The sequence below is a fragment of the Octopus sinensis genome, linkage group LG26, assembly GCF_006345805.1.
Source record: "Octopus sinensis linkage group LG26, ASM634580v1, whole genome shotgun sequence".
In the NCBI taxonomy this organism is placed as follows: Eukaryota; Metazoa; Mollusca; class Cephalopoda; order Octopoda; family Octopodidae; genus Octopus; species Octopus sinensis.
In genome coordinates this window covers 904,072-923,850 of record NC_043022.1, presented here as the reverse complement: position 1 = coordinate 923,850, position 19,779 = coordinate 904,072, and the positions used below count along the sequence as shown (strand labels likewise).

The 19,779-nt window shown below is 40.1% G+C and overlaps 1 protein-coding gene and 1 pseudogene across 1 annotated transcript; one reads left to right on the top strand and one right to left on the bottom strand.

Annotated features, from left to right (window-relative positions):
- The first annotated feature begins 82 nt into the window (after positions 1–82).
- LOC115224878 lies at positions 83–19,276 on the top strand. The gene is made up of 3 exons (XM_029795831.2): positions 83–233; positions 9,275–9,386; positions 19,111–19,276. The coding sequence occupies exons 1-3, from the start codon at positions 166–168 to the stop codon at positions 19,252–19,254; spliced, it is 324 nt and encodes a 107-aa protein (XP_029651691.1). The 5' UTR covers positions 83–165; the 3' UTR covers positions 19,255–19,276.
- On the bottom strand, positions 8,924–9,042 carry LOC115224917 (annotated as a pseudogene).
- Positions 19,277–19,779: the final 503 nt, after the last annotated feature.

Below are 19,779 nucleotides of genomic sequence, written 5' to 3'. Positions count from 1 at the left end.
AAACATGTCTCATTGTTAAAGCTTATTTAAAATATACAAAAATCTACTTTAGTGTTATTCAGACTTTGAAATTATCATTTTTGTTTTATTTGTAAATCCCCGCTGTTTTGCCGAAACTAAAGATGCTAGTTCTTCTCCCGTGAAATGCCGACCTGACGATCCGACATGAGACTCACGCTTGTTTCTTGTTTCTTCAAGAAACTCCAACATATTCCCGGACACTTGACAAAAGGGTAGGTTTATTAATATATTCCAATGAAATGCTGAAATAATGCATTTAACGACTTTGGTTATTATTCAGCTCACACACATTTTTTCACTTGTTGTTTTGGCTAACCCCGACCCAAGCAAACCTATTATCAAAGGCGCTCCAGTTATGACTACCCCGTCCTTTTTATTTTCTTATCCCTTTCATTTACTATATTTCTGTTGAGATGCTCTAATTTTCTTTCAATTGCTTTAAATATAATGAAGAATTTAGTAAAAAAAACTCAGCTTTCATTTAGAAAGTGTTAGGAACATAAATTGTGACAAAAGTTTTGGTGGAAGATTTTAATTCAAAACTTATGAAAACAAGACATTTGTACTCAGAGCCAGTTTCAGCCAGGTTGGTAATGAAAGGGTTATTAAGGCAGTTATATAGGACTGCATTCTCCTTTGTGTTATTTGAAATACAGTAGAGTATTATGGAAGGTAGTCTGCTGTTTCTAGCATTTTGCGTGACCGTATAAAGGCCTCCTTCGTTTTTGTTTATTCCTAGGTCATTCTTGACAGAACAGCCCTAGTATCTAACCTTTAGTTAGACCCTTTAGTTTGACCCTTTGTGAAGGACATTCCAGCCGTGACTACATCTTTTTTTAGTGGCTCGTAGGACTGTATTACCAAATGCAGTGGTTCCCAACATGGCAGAGGTAAAGAATACGCACACCATCCGTTTTCCACGTAATTCGAACCCTTAACACCGCGTGTTGTGCGCATTCTTTACCGTCGCCCTTCGCTCCGACCTTTTTCTAGCTCGTCTCCAATCTTAATTTTTCTGTGGCCCCAAACTAGACATAGGTAACCTTTCTCGAAAAGCGGGTTGCATGAGACATGACTCGTGAGGTGGGTCGCATCGCAACCCCGCCGCCAAATTCAAGTTATTTTTTTGTGAGGTTTACCATTTCAGGAAGTTCCGCGGCCGTCATTTTGCCCCTGGTCGCCCTCCACCCTCAGAAACTGTCCTAAAGTTCACCGAAGAGACGTAGGCAATTTACTCTTTAGGGATGGTCATTTAAATTCTGGTTTAAGCACTTCATATTACCCACCTTATGAACTTCAAAGCATTAACATAGTATTCATACGAGGCATTTTCAATACCCGTTTGATGCTTCATTCATCGATAATAAATTATTATTGAAGTATCAAACAAATCCTTTCTAGGCCAAAATTCTATATTTAAGCACCCCATATAACTCCTCATGGTAGAATTCTGTTTTAAGCACTCTATATAATGCCTCATAACTTTTAGTTTTTTTGAATTCATTCAATTATGCAGAAAAGAAAAAGGGAAAATATGTGATTTAAAAGAGCGATTTAGCTGTTATTTTTAACCCATCCCACGACTACCAGATACCTTTCTCGTTTCTTAGTAACTCTTTTTTTATGACTGAACTTAAGATACAGAAAATGCATTGCTGCTTTTGCATGCAGCATACCACAGTATCTGCAGTCCACACTGTAAAATGACCTGATCTGGGTTAAAGTTAGACTACAAGCTAAAGTGCAAATGGCCAGGTGGATTACACAGTCAAGTGGCACTGAAAACGCATTGTGTATAGGGAATGTATGTATGTTTTTGTGTATAAATATTAAAGAAATAAAAAAGTAATAGAAACTTTCAGGAAGAAACAGCTAGTTGTGTGGATCCCTTCATCAGGCCTGTGTCCCTGCTCCCTAAATCTGAACTTTGCTATGGGACCAGGTTGGGAAACACAGATGTAATGTATCGTTTTCAAATTTTAAACATTAGGATGTGATTTGAAGTAGATTTCATTCTTGAAAAGTCTTAGAGGAGAAAGCTTAAGACACTTGCTCAAGGAGCCATGCTGTGAGATTGAACCTAAAATTCAATTCACTACCATCATTGTTTTAATGTCCACTTTTCCGTGCTTGCATGGGTCAGACGAATGTCTTTGAGCCGGATGTTTCATGGCTTGACGTGCTTCCTGTCACCAACCCTCATCTGTTTCCAAGTGAGATAATGCTTCCCCTTGGCCAGACATGTTTTCGTGGAAGATTGCAAACAACAGACACTGCTTGCATGATGGCAACACTTGTTCACGACTATCATGTCATGTCAAGGCAAGGAAACGCAAAGACACACATGCTGGGCTTCTTCCAGTTTCTATCTACCGAGTCAGATATTAACCCTTAGCCTATCCAAAGCTTTTTCGTAAGTTTGACCTAAACGTCCATGCTTGTTTCCAGAATTTAGTTAACCCTTCTTTCATACATTCTGAGTAATATGAAGCTTTCCTTCCATAAGTCCCAAGTTACTCTGGTGGTTGAAACAAAAATGCTAATGTGTATCTTATGATGTAGGGACTCCAGGGAAACATGTGAGACACAGGACAAAGGATTAAAGATATCTCGCAGAGATGCTTTTTCTTTCTAAAATTACCTTATAATCTCCTGACAATGTCAGACGTTTATTGACAAACACAGAATCATTCGATTCTGGTAGGTTTTGTTGTTGTTAAGGCCAAGTTTAACCTGTGACCATCCCCTTCTTACCTCAAATTTTGGATCCCTTGGGCTATATTAGTCAGTGTGTCCGTTTCCCTTTCAAGACAGTAGGGTATTATTTGTAGGGAAATTTGGTTACTATTTCTAGTAGGTCGAACGACTAGGTTGAGCCACGTTATTTTTTTCTTTTTTAGCCCCAATTTCACCTTCAATAAGCAGCTGTACCCGTTTCATTTTACCAATGCCACAATATTCAATGTACCTTATTCTGAGACAGTAGAATGTGATTCGAGTGAGATTCGACTGCAACTTCTAGCAGATCGAGCTATCACATAGTGATTCTCTCATTTGTATAGATGAGGTTGAAGCACAAATTTCGCGTCCTTTTTAGACCTTTCTATATTGGAGTTTAAATATTCTTCATGTATAGGCTGTACTTTTTTCTGTTATTGTTTAACCCCAGGTCAGTTCTAATGGACTACCACTATGATCAGAATTATTTCATTCTTTTACCTGGTATAGTGTAACTAGGACAACATATAATCGTGTCCATTTTAAAAATCTGATTAGAAGGGAATTCGCCGGCAATTCTTGCCAATCAATTGAGAACGACGGTGACACGCTCTGTCAGGTGATTGAATGCGAGCTGGCAGAACTGTTAGCGTGTCGGATAAAATGCTTAGCGGCATTTTTCCGGCTTTACATGCCTTTGATCTTTTCAGGTCGATAAAATAAGTACTTTTGTCTAGAGTAGGAAGACTTATTAAATTCTCTAGGTTTTGCGAAGTTACCTCCCCTGTTGCAGAGTTATCTGCTCTTCATTGGAAGGACATCTCTCATTGACAAAGATGCAAAAGGTCAAACCAACAAAGTTCTCTCCCTTCATTGAAGAGCGCATTCAATGATTGCTTCATTGATTCGTTAAATTAGAAAAAATAGAAACAGTAATTATTTTTTCTTCTTAAAACTAATTAATCTGAGAAACAGATTATTTTGTTATAAAAGAAAATAAAAAAAAAATCTGTAGGCGCAGGCGTGGCTGTGGGGTTAAGAAGCTTGCTTCCCAACCACTCTGTTTCGCGTTCAGTCCCACTGCCCGGCACATTGAGCAAGTGTCTTTTATTATGATATTCTATCGTTCTTTTGCCGAACTTCTTAGTTGTAGGGACGTAAACAAACCAACACAAATTGTCAAGCGGTGGTTGGGGACAAACACAGGAAAACACACAAACATACACGTTATGTACAACGGGATTCTTTCAGTTTCCGTCTAAAAAAATCCACTCAAAACTTTAGTCGGCCCGAGGTTATAGAAGACGCTTGCCCATGATGCCACGCAGTAGGACTGAACCCAGAACCACAGTCATTGGGAAGCAAGCTTCTTTATTTCATTTAATTTTCCACAAGGGCAGCACACAGAGAGAAGCTTGTGGGCTGGACATGGACAAGATGAGATGAACTGAAACATAATGATAGGGATGTTGGCGCCCACCGACCGACAAACCCTCGAATACAAAGTTTCTTACAACGATTCTCTTTGTCAAGTCTCCCAAGCTAAGTGACTTGCCGCCTGCAGACAACTCTGCATCAACAAGTCGGGGCCTGCAAAGAGGAAAGCAAATTCTTCCTTGTCAAATATGCCATCAAGATATAGGACAAGATACTGTGATAGCCTGGGCTTCAGAGGCCCCACAGCTCTTCAATATCCTGCCAAAGAACCTGAGAGACCTGCATGGGGTGGATGCAGATGTCTTTAAAATAAAACTGGATCTCTTCCTGTCAGGTGTCCCAGATGAACCAAATTCACGGCAGGAGGTGCAGATGAGGGCAGCTGCATCGAACTCTCTCATGCACCAAATGGCAATTGCTAAAAAGCATTTGTGAAGTAAAATCATGTAGCAACACCAAATGGCGGTGCCCCAGCATGGCCACAGCTCGTAAGCTGAAACTAGATAAAATAAAAAATAAAATAAATAAACTAAAAAAATAAAAAAGGTCACTGTGACCCTTGACAAAATTTATTCAGTTACTACCTCCGCAGCCACCTGCGGAGGCCATAGACTACTTGCGCAGTCCGAGTACACACGTTCTTGTTCACCCAAGCCGTCCAAAAATTTACTCACCATCCCTCCCTTGTGGTAAAGGAGGACAAACACCTCCCCTTCACAGAAAGGGACCTCACACTGCTCCGTCAGTGGCATACTTCCCACTGACGGAGCCCTATCCGCAGGTTACACACATCCCACCTGCGGCTCTGTTGGCGGGCCAGGAACATCCGCCGACCATCCTCTGCTCCTCTTTTTCCTCTTTCTTTTTGAGGTTGCGGGAGCAAGGGGCTGCATTGAGAGACGCGGGGGTTGCTACCCTCCTCCGCCGCCTGAACATTCTTTGGTGAGCAACCATTGTTACCTTTCTTTTTCTTTTCGTGGAGGCAACTTCCTCCATGACTTCCACCGTCTCCCTCTCCAATGAGGGGGCGGCGAGCACCTCTTTCTCATGCTCCAGGGCCCCACCATGGCCCCCTGGACAGTTCCTTTTGATATGGCCAGGGTGGGGCGTCCCTCAAGTATCACCGGGTACCTGTACCCGGCCATTTTTAGGAAATCTGGAAACATCAGGTCTCCCACAGCCACCGAGGTCCACAGGGTCAAAGTTGCCTTTGACCCCTCCCAGTCGATTGCGGCAGTAATCTTCACACTCAATAGCCTGGGCCCGCTATCCCCCAGGCCTTGCCGGATGGTCTTCTCGATCCATCCCGCCTCCGTGCCCGGGGCAGCCCGCACACCCAAGCTCTTCTTATCTTCCTCCCACAATAAGTGGGGAGGAACAAAATTTCTTTTCCCTGAAGGGGCTCGCTGGCAAATCTGCCAGCTTCCTCGGGGGTACAAAACAGCAACCACACCGTTGCAAATTTGGTCCCCGGTGAAATAAATTTTATAGTTGGCAGGAAGTCTGCCAACTCTCTCTCTCTATTACGCTCTTGTCGAAGAGGGCGATGGCACCACATGACCTAGAATAGGTCCGTAGTACCACCGCCCTCTTCTCAAGATCTTTAATCCACTGTTTGGGTGGGACCACCTCCCACTCCAAAACAGTTGCACCGTTTGTTTTTGCCATGTGCAAAAAAGAAAGTCTTAAAAGTTCCAGAAAAAAGTTCAAAGAGAATGTAAAAATACTTATCGGTTCGGCAAAAAGAATCGATAAAATGAGTACCAATGCTTAGTTGAAAAAAAAAAATAAAAGCAAAATAATTGATGTTGATTTGTTCGGCTCAACCTTTCATGGCTGTGCCCCAGCATGACCGCAGTCCAGTGACTAAAACGAGTTAAAGAAAGATTAAATATGAAAGTCCCCTGTTTAAATGTCACGTAGTAATCTTTTTTCAAATAGACAACCCTGTATTGCATTTTCGTTTCCTTTTTTTGTCTCCAATTTTAATGTTAAATTCCTGTGTCATTTTCAAGCTTTCCCGTAGAATTTAAATTACTGGTTATTAGAGAGAAATGCTATTCAAATGTAACGCGCAGTTCACATAACCTTAACGGATGTCGTTTAAAGTATCTGAAATTTCTAATTAAATACTTGTACTTCGCCTTGAACATAATTAGATTTTGTGTTTTCCGTTTTTATTATTTCTAATTTATTTCTATAGGAACCAAATAAATTTTAAAACAAAAATAAATATATTTTATCGATTTATTCCGATCAGGCTCTCCTTTCAAAGGAGACAACTCGGATGAACAAGTGCCTTAATGGAAGGTGTTAAGATAATGTGGTAGAAATGGCCGCTTTATATTCCTCATATCCCATGCTTACTGTCTTACAACGGGGAGGAGTTTCTTGTTGGTAGGCATTCAGACTAGTGTCTAAATGAGTAGTTTTCAGGTATTTTTACCCATGGACTTGATGCCATTCAGTGCATATATATATCTTCTATAATATAAACTAGCATTATGACCCGGTGTTGCCGGGTCATAGTGCTAGTGCATGCATATACAGCTGCGTGTGTACATACATACACACGAGTACTGTCCAAATCTCCGACCAGTCACATACACCTAGCTGCCATTCAATTAACGTTTCAAGTTTCAAGCATTTTGATTGGGTTTGGGATAGAAAATTCACAAAAAAGTCACTTCTATAGACTTTTTAATGGCTTTGCGGGGTGACTGGGGAAATGTAAAGTTATGCACAACCACCCTTGGACGGTTTTGAATGGCCATAGAAAGAGTGAACCCTTTAACTGAAAAATTGTGTGAAACACCAGTATAGTTTTGTATATACCCCCCTCCATGCAGGAGATGAACTTGGAAAAAGTCGTATCACTGCCTGCAAAACTTCAAACACCACAAACCTATTTGTGTTTGTCTCTCCTCTTCACTCACTTGACAACCTCTGTTGACTTGTTTCTGTTCCTATACATTAGCAGTTCAGCAAAAGGAGACTGATAAAATAACTACTGATCTTAAAAAAATATTGCAGTCAATTTATTTGAAGCTCATCAAGGCCCCCCAGCATGGCTGCAGTACAGTGAATGAAACAAGGCAAAAGTAGATATCTCTATATAGACAGGTCGTTGTTGACTTATGACCACAATTGGTTCCAACTGATTGGTCGCAAGTCAATTTGGTCATTAGTCTGCCTATAGGCCTATATAACTTTGTTTTATATTTTTACATTCCCAGGTAAATGTCACACACAGCCTTCTGTATTGTATTACAACAGTGCTATTTGTACATAGAAAAGCACCAAAGAATGCAAATACGAGAAATACACAAATTAGTGTAAGAAAATAGTTGCAAAATTTACATAAAAATTTGTTGTTGACTGGAGCTTGGCTGTGGATCTTTGATGTTGTTTGTTAGCTGACATCACCCGGTCGAAGGATTGCGGGTTCGAATCTCAGACCGGGCGATGTGTGTGTTTATGAGCGAAACACCTAAGCTCCACGCGGCTCCGGTAGAAGGTAATGGCGAACTTCTGCTGACTCTTTCGCCACAACTTTCTCTCACTCTTTCCTCCTGCATCTTGCTGCGTCCCGTCCAGGTGGGGAAGCTATACGCCAAGAAACCGGGAAACCGGCCCTTATGAGCCACACATGGCTTGAGAAGGAACATAATATAAATGTATTTATTCTTAAATTATTGTTTAGAAATATCCTCTTCCTCATTGACAAGACGGGTTCCCTGTATACAAATGAATTAAGATACAGAGAAGGAAATAATTTATTCTCAAGTGCTGAAATGCTGATAGAACAGTTGAATAAAATATCCATATTTTGTGGAAAAATTTTTCAGCAACCAGCCATGAGACTCAAACTGAAATCCCTTTGATTACCGGTCAAGTGCTTTACCAATTAAGCTAAACTGCCCACTGCAATTTTTGAACTTCTAAAGCTAGGATATAAGACGCTGTCGGTTAACTTCAAATTATGATAAATGTAAACAAACAATATTTGCTTTGAGAAGCGTTGAGATGTATTGTAAGATACAGATAAGGAAGTAATTTATTCTCAAATGCTGATAAAGCAGCAGGATAAAGTCTCCATATTTTGCGGAAAAATTTGTCAGCACTTGACTGATAAAGGGATGTGGGTTTGAGTCTCATGTCTGGTTGCTCACAAATTTTGCCACAAAATATGGAGACTTTATCCTGCTATATTATCAGCATTTCTGCGTTTGAGAATAAATTAGTTCCTTATCTGAATCTTGTATATCTCAAAGCTCAAAGCTTCTCAAAGCAAGCATTGTTCGTTTACATTTATTGTAATTTGAATTAAAATACTTCATTACTCTCTCTTTTTACTCTTTTACTTGTTTCAGTCATTTGACTGTGGCCATGCTGGAGCACTGCCTCTAGTTGAGCAAATCGATCCCAGGACTTATTCTTTGTAAGCCTAGTACTTATTTTATTGTACTCTTTTGCCGAACCGCTAAGTTACGGGGATGCAAACACACCAGCATTGGTTGTTAAGCGATGTTGGGGGGACAAACACAGACACACAAACATATTTACATATATACGGCAGGCTTCTTTCAGTTTCCATCTACCAAATTCACTCACAAGGTTTTGGTTGGCCCGAGGCTATAGTAGAAGACATTTGCCAAAGGTGCCACGCTGTGGGACTGAACCTGGAACCATGTTGTTGGTAAGCAAGCTACTTACCACACAGCTGCTCATATGCCTATGGAGTTAATGCTTACAGCACCTAGGTTTCCCAAGTGGTCACCCATCTAAGTACTAACTAGGCTCGATGTTGCTTGACTTTGGTTATCATGCGAGAACTGGTGCTTTCAACGTGATATGGCCGTAAGCATTAGTTTAAAAATCTATCAGTGATGTGTTGGGAAATATTTATTTACAGTTTAATACATTTTATTATTGTATCAAATTTATCCATAGTTTATGAGGAGAGGTTCGCTTTGGTCTAAGCTTGCTAGTAAAATGAGACCAGAGTGAACCTGGTTATAAAAATATTGAAGCAGGTTCCCATTCGAAGAATTCAGTCACATGATTATTTATGCAATCTTATTTATTTGTTCTTCAGGAAAGTCCGTCTCTACCCTTACATTACTGAAAGAATGAAGAAAAAAGCTCTAGAAGATCTTCTACGAGAAAAGAACAACCTGGAAATTCTGTCAAAGTCGTTTCTCTCCCAGGTTTGGTGTTGCTTTTATTTTATTGTTTTTGTTGTTGTTAAACCTGACTAACCTGACTTGTGTTTAAAAATGTTACTAACATGCCCATCCTGTCAGTTTTTCAGGCATTGTTTTAGAAATATATCATTCAATATATATTGTTTTCTTTCATATTTTTAACAAAGCCATGTGACTTGAGTGAGATTGGCAATTTTGGTTTGGTGGCCATGTAGATCTATCCAATGTTACACCAGAAGAGAGAGTGTCAGTATTATTATTATTATTAAGGTGGTAAGCTGGCAAAATTGCTAACACACTAGATGAAATGCTTAAGTAATACTTTGCTTGTTGCTACATTCTGAGTTCAAATTCCACTGAGGTCAACTTCACCTCTCATCCTTTCCAGGGTCAATAAATTAAGTACCAGTGAAACACTGGGGTCAGTGTTATCAACTAGTTCCCTCCCACCAAATTTCAGTCCTTGTGCCTATAGTAGAAAGGATTATTATTAAGGGGACAAGCTGGCTGAATTGTTAGTATGCTGGACTAAATGCTTAGCGGTATTTCAGCTGTTGCTATGTCTGAGGTTGACTTTGCCTTTAATCCTTTCGGAGTTGATAAATTAAGTACCAGTGAAACACTGGGGTCGATATAATCAACCAGTCCCTCTGCTCCAGGCCTTGTCTCTTTAGTAGAAAGGATTATTATTATTATTGTAAGGTTGGAAGCTTCACATTGTGAGTTCAGTGCCACTGGTGTCCATATAGTCCCCTTTCGAAGTTAAGTACCAGCTGAGGACTGGGGTCAATGTAATTGACTTACCCTTTCCTCCATAACTGCTGGCCTTGTGCCAAAATTTGAAACTGTTTTCATTATCGTCGTTAAGGTGGTGAGCTGGCACAATCGTTAGCACGCTAGGCCAAACACTTAGCGGCATTTCGTCCGTCTTTACATTCTGGGTTCAAAATCCACAGAGAATTGTGGTTTCAAATTTTGACACAATTTCAGGGAAGTGAGTAAGTTGATTACATTGACCCCCCCCTGGTATCCAGCTGGTACTTATTTTATTACGCTTTTACTCTTTTACTTGTTTCAGTCATTTGACTGTGGCCATGCTGGAGCACTGCCTTTAGTCGAGCAAATTGACCCCAGGACTTATTCTTTGTAAGCCTAGTACTTATTCTATTGGTCTCTTTTGCCGAACTGCTAAGTTACGGGGACATAAACAGACCAGCATCGGTTGTCACGAGAGACAAACACAGATACACAAACATACACACACACACACACACACACACACATATATATATATACACGATGGGCTTCTTTCAGTTTCCGTCTACCAAATCCACTCACAAGGCTTTGGTTGGCCCGAGGCTATAGTAGAAGACACTTGCCCAAAGTGCCATGTAGTGGGACTGAACCCGGAACCATGTGGCTCGTAAGCAAGCTACTTACCACACAGCCACTCCTACGCCATAAAAGGCAAAGTCGACCTCTGCAGAATTTGAACTCAGAACATAAAGACAGACAAAATGCCACCAAGCATTTTGCCCAGCATGCTAACAATTCTGCCAGCTTTCTACCTTAGCATCTACTATAATAATACTCGTGTTTTTCTCTGTCACAACATGAGGAAGGAAGGGGTGATGGCAAACTGGTAGTGGGAGTGTTTCAACTCTGTGTGAGTACATGTGTATGTAAAAAGGAAGTATGTGAATGTGTGTGTGTGCAAATGGGATAGTGAACATTCAATGCTGAAAAGAAAAACCAGTGTTTCAACACTGTGTGTGTGTGTGTGCTTGTACAAGGGAAGTATGTGAATGTATGTGAACATTGACAAGTGTATTAATTTGATTTACCATCCATATTTATTTATTTATTTATAAAATATTACAATTAGTTGAAATTTTTGACCGCATGGGGCCAGCTAGTTCTTAAATATTACATTGTTTTACATGAATTGTTCAAAGTGTCAACCAGAGACCTCCAGACTCCAAAACCTAGACATTTTATACTATGGCTGTTGTTTATGAGTAACAATGGATTATTTCAAGCAAAGGAGACCAAATTTGAAGCATTCTGACTCCATTAAACGATTATTTCTTCTTAGGATTGGCACTGGGTCCATGAGAATTTTTTTAACAGGGCTAATGGGTGTGTAAAAATTTTAAAAAATCCCTTATTGGTACTCATCCAATCATAGAACTGAGTTAATCCATCCCTATTCACTTGTAAAACCTCTTTTGGACATCTTTGACCCTTCAGTATTCAGATTCCTCTGTCAAATGTAATCCTTGGTTCTTCACATTGTTTTCAATTAATCAGGTATCATCTTGTATCTTGGAGATTTCAGTGATGGAATTCTTTTAGAATGACATTGTTGGGTGGATGTGAGAGGCCAGATCTAACCAGTTTGAGCATAAAACAAGAAGAATATTTGGTTAGGTGTGGTTTGATGTTTTAGCAATCGGATTACTCTGTCAAATGGAATCCTTATCTATTCACATTGTTTTCAATTAATCAGGCATTTTTTGAGATTCTGATGATGTAATTGTTTTACTTTTAGAAAGGCAGTGTAGGGTAAGTGTGAGAGGCCAGATCTGGTCAGCTTGAACGTTAAACTGACAATATTAGATTGGATATGGCCGGTTTAAATGCTAAAAGGTTAAAGATAACGGAGTGCCAAGTGAATAGCTCTGCAAAGAAAGCAATACCAATGTCAGGGCTTCATCACCACCATTTAACGTCTGTTGTCCATGCTGGCATGGGTTGGACAGTTTGGCTGGGCTGGCACGCTGGAAGTCTGCACTAGGCCCCTTTCTTGTTGGGCATGGTTTCTATGGCTGGATGCCCTTCTTGACACCAAGCACCCTGAGAGTGTAATGGGTGATTTTATGTGCCACTGGCATAAGTACCATTTATGTGACACCGGGGTGTGTTTACATGCTACCGGCACATGTGCCAGTTTGTGTGACGCTGGTATCCGTCATGACTGTGATTTTGCTTGGCTTCGTAAATCTTCTTTTCGAGCACAACATAATGCCAAAGGTCCTGGTCATTGCCTCTCTGTGAGGCCCAACACTCGAAAGGAACCCAGCCACCTCTCCTCCGTGAGGCCTAATGCTTGAAAGAAACTCATCCGCTTTGCCACTGTCAGGCCCAATGCCCAAAAAGAACCTCCATGAGGCCCAACCAAGTATAAAAAGGCTCAGCAAATAAGGCAACACCAACTCAACCAGTTCTGTAGCCATAAACAAAGAAACCGGCCTAATTTACAGCAGTAAGTGACCAATTCTAAGATTTCAATAATATTGTCTGTTGTAATGTATTGTGTCTGTAAAGGCACATGGCTCAGTGGTTAGAGTGTTCGGCTCACAATCGTGAGGTAGTGAGTTTGATTCCTGGACCAGGCTATATGTTGTGTTCTTGAGCAAGACACTTTATTTCACGTTGCTCCAGTTCACTCAGCTGTAGAAATGAGTTGTGATGTCATTGATACCAAGCTGTATTGGCCCCTTTGCCTTGGATAACATTGGTGGCACAGAGAGTGGGGAGCTGGTATGCATGGGTGATTGCTGGTCTTCCATAAACAACCTTAACCGGACTTGTGATTCAGAGGGTAACGTTCTAGGTGCAATCCCATGGTCATTCATGACCAAAGGGGGTCTTTGTATGTCACACTTCAATATCTGATCAAAGAAGCGGAAAATACTTTCTTTTCATATACAAAACTAGCCTCTGTCAGGTATGATGAGTGACCCAGTTGATTCGATCAATGGAACAGCTTGCTTGTGAAATTAACGTGCAAGGGTTGAGTACTCCACAGACACATACACACACACGCCCTCAAACCATTAAGTTCCACTGTCCTAGGACACCGAGTATTTCCATTTCTATTTGAAGTAAAGGAGTTTTAATAATTATTTTTTTTCATTTTAACCTATTTTCAATAATCTGTAAAAATTTAAAAGTAATATTCAGAAATTTAAGTACTCTGGGGTTTCATGGGTTCATGTAGTTCTCAGGGAGATTCAGTGTGACAATGCTGGCCCCTTTGAATTACAAGTGAAACTCATCTTTGTCAGGTGATTGGACACTGGAGCAAAATGAAATAAAGTGTCTTACTCAAGGACACAACACACCACTGGGAATTGAACCCTTGACCTTATGATCTTGAACCAGATAACCCAACCACTAAGCCATGTTCCTTCATTATATTTTGTGTAACACGATTTACTTATACTTCACTCCAACCTGTTTTTTATTGAAATATATTGACACAGCAGTCTGTTGAACTGTCACCTATGGGGATTTTGAATTCACTTTTGATAGTCTTTCAAGGTGTGGCTGAGAATTTTTCTTCCCAATCACATGGTTTGGGGTTCAGTCCCGCTGTGCTGCACCTTGGAAAAGTGTTTTTTCTTTAACTGTAGCTCCATGAGAACCAGGGTCCTATGAATCAAATTTGTTCACAGAAACTGAAAATAGCATCATGATTGACCACTAACTCCAAAAGATTTTTTTTTTTCTCTGTTTATTTCCTCAAGTTCCTTTCTGTTGAAGAGTGTAGGCTCGAAAACGTAAAAGACTTTCTCATCTTACTGAGCGTCAACCTAATACACACTTGTTGTTTATACTCCTGTCTTCGTCTTTTATTTTTCTGTAAATTTCAACCATCTAAAATAACAAAGGTGGCTGGATGCAACATAATGCCAAAAAGGAAAAATTCATTTGTCACTGATAGTAACTCAGGGTGCAGGGTAGCACCTACATTGCTAGAAACATGAGTCAAAGACCCTTATAGCCACAAAAAGCACTTTCTATGCACTGACAGGGGAGATAACCGACACGTGTGTGTGTGTGTGTATGTGTGTATATTCTTGTTTCAGTTATTTGACTGTGGCCATGGTGGAGCACCGCCTTTAATCGAACAAATCGACCCCAGGACTCATATTGTGTAAGCCTAGTACTTATTCTATTGGTCTCTTTTGCTAAACTGCTAAGTTACAGGGACATAAACACACCATTGGTTGTCAAGCTAAGTAAAAGTGTGGTTGTCCTTGCACACAGGCTTGTCCCCTGCAACCATCTCCAGCTAACCTTGTGAGCTCCTAGGTGCTGGTGCCACATCAAAAGCACCTGTGCAGGTGCTGCGTAACAGCGTCCAGTACACTATTAAGTGGTTGGTGTCAGGAAGGATATCCAGCCATTGAAGCCATGCCAAAATAGACGGATTCTGAACAGCCCTTCTGCTGGTCAGTGTCTATCAAACCATCCAACCCATGCCAGCATGGAAAATGGACATTAAATGATGATATATATATATATAGGAGTGTTTGTGTGATAAGTAGCTTGTTTACCAACCACACATGGATCTGGGTTCAGTCCCACTGCATGGTACCTTGGGCAAGTGTCTTCTACTATAGCCTTGGGTCAACCAAATCCTTGTGAGTGGATTTGGTAGGTGGAAACTGAAAGAAGCCTGTCGTGTGTGTGTATATATATATATATGTGTGTGTGTGTGTCTGTCTGTCCTGACCACCATCGCTTCACAACCGATGTTGGTTTGTTTACATCCCCGTTACTTAGTGGTTCTGCGAAAAAGACCAACAGAATAAGTACTAGGCTTTCAATGTCTTGGTTCGATTTGTTCAACTAAAAGCGGTGCTCCAGCATGGCTGCAGTCTAATTACTGAAACAAAAGAACAAAGAACAATATATATATACACACACACACACACACACACACACACACACACACACACACATACGTGTGTGTGTATGCATGTTTATGAATGTTTACGCTGTGTTTTTTCTTGCCACGATCCTAGCAATCTGTTTATTTTCGCTGTAAACAATGCATTCTGTAGCTCTCTGCTTTTGAAGACCATTGGAATAAATAAATAAAAGTAATACCCCCTTAACTGTTTTGCAAATAAGGTGGCAGAAAGTTGGGAATAGGAAGGGCAACAAACCTTAAAATACTACCCCAATACATCTCCATCTAACCCATGCCAGCATGGAAATACAGATGTAAAGCAACTGAATGAAGTTTTCAATTATTCACACATAACCAAATTGTGGCTTTCACACTCTTTGAATTTGTCAAAGATAATAATTAGGATCACGGCGGTTAAGAAACATTTAATTAGGTTAATTATAGGTTTATGTAAGTGTGTAATGACAGACAAACAAAATAACATTCATTATCCATTTGATTTTAAAAAAGCTTTTTTTTTCTCTTTTTTTTTTTAATACAAATTTTATCCACAACAGAGAAACAGAATTTAGTGATTGAAGAAGAAAATTTATTACACAATTTAAAATAAAATAAAAAAAAAAAAACTCCCCCAGAATCTGGAGTTTGAGAGTTTTTAATTTATTGAAATGGTAAAATAATTTGGCTACATTTAGATGCAGGCATGTTTGTATGGTAAGAAATTTGCTTCCAAACTGCACGATCTTAGGTTCAGTCCCACTGCGTGGCGCCTTAAGCAGGTCTCTTTTGTCATAGCCTTGAGCCAATTAAAGCCTTGTGAGTGGATTTGGTAGATGGAAATTGAAAGAAAGAAGCTGGTCTCATATATATCTCACCATCATTTAATGTCCACTTTCTATGCAGGCAAGGGTTGGACAGCTTGATAGGAGCTGGCAAGGCCAGGGGCCACATCATGTTCCACAGTCTATTTTGGCCTGGTTTCTACAGCTTGATGCCCTTCCTAATGCCAACCACTTTACAGAGTGTACTGAGCCCAAGATTCTAATGGATGCTTTTTACATGCCAGCAGCATGACACCAGCATTGGCCATGACTATGATCTCACTTGGTTTGACAGGTCTACACAAGTACGATATATCACCAAAGATCTCGGTCACCTGTCACTGCCTCTATGAGGCCCAATGCTCAAACGGTGCTTTTTACATGCCACTAGCACAGGTGCCAGTCAGACAGCACTGGCATCGGTCAGGACTACGATTTTACCTGGTTTGACAGGTCTTCACATGTGTAAGTGCCTGTGCCTCCTAATAGAGGAAATCTGCTTCAACAAATTCCATCTGACCCCTATGAACTTAAGGAAAGTGGATGTTAACCCTTTTGTTACTGTTTTTATTTTGAGATGTTCTGTGTTTTTTTCACTTACGTTAAATATAACAAAGAATTTAGTAAAATAACTTCGTTATCATTCAGCTAGTGTTAGGAACATAAATTGTGACTAAGGTTTGGTGGAAGATTTTAATTTAAAACTTATGAAAACAAGACATTTGTACTCAAATCAAGAGCAAGTTTCAACCGAGTTGGTAACAAAAGAGTTAAACAATGTTGGTGAGAAACATTTATTAACTGAAGAAGAAAATTTGTTGTGCAATTAAAAATAGGATTTAAAAAAAAATCAAACAAGCTGGAATTTGAGAGCTTTTAATTCATTGAAATGGTTAAATAATTTGAGAACCCTTTTAAGTGCAAAATTAAATTTCATGGTATTTTCTGCAAGTCACCTTGCTTTGATAACCTCAACATTTCTCAACACAAAATAATTTCAAACATTCCCCAACAAAAGACAGACTGGTATTTATAACCATTTCCCCCTGTTAAGAAATTTTGAGTGGATTTGTCTGATTTCCACAGTAAAAAGGTTAATCAATGATAGTAACAATGATAAGGATGATTACACTAACGAAGTTGATTACGACATTGATGACATCCTTTATTCTCTTTTATGTTGTAATTAACTAATTTTAACCCTTTCATCATCATCGTTTAACGTCCGTTTTCCATGCTAGCATGGGTTGGACAGTTCGACTGGGGTCTTGGAAGCCAGGAGGCTGCACCAGGCTCCAGTCTGATCTGGCAGTGTTTCAACAGCTGGGTGCCCTTCCTAATGCCAACCACTCCGTGAGTGTAGTGGGTGCTTTTTATGTGCCACCGGAACAGGTACCAGGCGAGGCTGGCAACGGCCACGATCAGTTGGTACTTTTTCAGGCACGGAAGCCAGTCAAGGGCATCGGCCATGTTCGGATGGTGCCTTTTACATGCCACTGGCGCAGGTATCACAACTACAATTTCCATTTGATTTTTGATGTTGATGCTTATTCCAGTAATGATGTTAAATATTTTCCAAAAATTAGAATTGGTATTTCCTGCAAGTCTTGTTGCCTCAAAATAATAATAATAATAATGAAATTATTGTATACAGTGCTCAGGTGCACCACAACTTGTCAAAAGTGCATATAAAGCATATGCAGTAATGTACAAATGTCTGGAAAGTGAACAGTGTATGTGTCAGATACATATTTGCGTGTGTATGGAGGGGAGAAAATCAGGTGTAGCGTTGGTGAATCTCAGGAAGCATGGAAGTTTTGAAGAATGCAGTGCTCTGACAACTAACAACTGATGCCGGCAGTTTGTTCCATGCTTCAGCAACTCTCAGCGTGAAAAAATGTTTCCGAAAGTCATGGGAGCTATGCTGTTTTCTGACTTTGTAAATATGTCCATGGGTGTTAGACAGGTGGAGTTTGAAAAGGTGCTCAGAGTTAATAATTTTATGGGTATCTGCCAAGTCAACTGCCAGACGTCAGAGTTTCAATATCTCATTAGAAAATTGTTTCAAACATGATGTTCCTCAACAAAAGATAGATTCGTATATAAAACTGCACAGTTAAAGGGTAGTAAAATTTTGAGTGAATAGATTTGATTTCTGCAGCAAGAGAGTGAAATCTGTTGATGTTAGCAGTTTTCATGTGTGTGATAAAGACATCCATTGCACTTGTAGCATAAAGCAATGTTTGTGCATGTTTATATAACAGGGTCTGTGAGGTGTAACTTTATAGTGACTAGCTTTCCTTAGAGCCACCATCCATGGCCACTCCTCAATACTAGCACAATTGATGACCGCTAAGTGACTGAGGAATTTAACAGAGCAATTTATATGAAGTAACTTTGCACGGAAGAGTGGAACGTACAGTTGTTAAAATTACTCTTGTAAACAGAAGCTTCCAGAATTGTTATTTTTCACTTCCCCCATCAAATCAAATGTTAAATTTTGTTTTCAATTAGGGAAAAAAAAATTCCCTCTGGAGAAATTATCTAGATACAGTGAACCAAAATGGACAAATTTTGCATATATAGGGTCAGGCATGGCTGTGTGGTATGAAGCTTGCTTCCCAACCACATGGTGCTAAGTTCAGTCCCACTGTAAGGCACTTGTGTGACCTTGAGCTGACCAAAGTCCTGTGAGTGGATTTGGTTGACAGAAAGTAAAGGAAGCCTGTTGTATGTATGTATGTGTTTGTCTCCCCACCTCTACCATTGCTTGACAACCAATGTTGGTGTGTTTATGTCCCTGTAACTTAGCTGTCTGGCAAAACAGACTGATAAAATAAGTACTAGGCTTACAAAGAATAAGTCATGGGGGTTGATTTGTTTGGCTGAAATCCTTTAAGGTGGTGTTCCGTAGACACTGCTTGTATGACAGTGATGCTCATTTACAGCTGTCGCACACTGACAAGGCAAGGAGACCCCAACACACACAGATGACTGAAATGAGTAAAAGAAGAATAAAAGAATATATGCAATTAACCAAAATCGACATGTCCTGCATATGCATTTAACTGAACAATTCTGCATGGATTTGATGCTAAGTAAACAGTAAGCAGTCATGCAATTAACCAAGCTATGCAATTAAAAGGAATTTCCTGAATGTGTCTGTCTTAAATGTTCTTTTGAAATATTGTTTTCTTTTTAGGGAGAAGAAATCAATCACATGAGCGAACGCAGGGCTCAGAGAAAGACTGAATTGTTTCGATCTCGGCCACAAAAAACCTGGTATAAGAATGTTGTTGCTGAAGATTGCTTCAAATCTCTGAATGTTAGTAAAAAATGGGAATAAATATTTATAACTACTTTTCAAATGTTGTTGCTGCTGTTGTTGTTATTGTAGTATTCTCTCTGCTTGCCTCTCTCTCTCTCTTTTTTTTCCAGTTGGGGCAGTCATGTATCTCTTCTACAACAAGAATCCTGTTTCTCTCCCTCCCTCTTACTCTCCCTCCGTCTTACTCTCCCTCCGTCATCACCTGGCACAGTGCCACCTTCCTCTCTACGACTCCCCCAATCATTTGAGGTGGGTGAGGGTTTGTCTTTGTCTTGTGGGTTCCTCGGTGACCTTGCTCATGTTGATGCCACATAGAAAGCATCCAGTGCACTCTGTAAAGTGGTTTGCATTGCATCCAACAGAAGAAACCATGCTGAAACACACAGTATAGTTCGGTGCAGTCCTCTGCATCACCATCATCAATACATAACGTCTGTTTTCCCTGCTGGCATGGGTTGGACAGTTGGACAGGCACTAGCAAGGCTGGGAGCTGCATCAGGTTCCCTAGTCTCTGTTTTAACTTGGTTTCTCTGGCTGGATGCC

Excerpts from the sequence above, each read along its gene's own strand:
- LOC115224878 (XM_029795831.2), top strand. The coding sequence starts at position 166 with ATGAGACTCACGCTTGTTTCTTGTTTCTTCAAGAAACTCCAACATATT. Across the intron at positions 234-9,274 it reads CCCGGACACTTGACAAAAGG|GAAAGTCCGTCTCTACCCTT; the intron begins GTAGGTTTATTA and ends TTTGTTCTTCAG. Across the intron at positions 9,387-19,110 it reads CAAAGTCGTTTCTCTCCCAG|GGAGAAGAAATCAATCACAT; the intron begins GTTTGGTGTTGC and ends TTTTCTTTTTAG.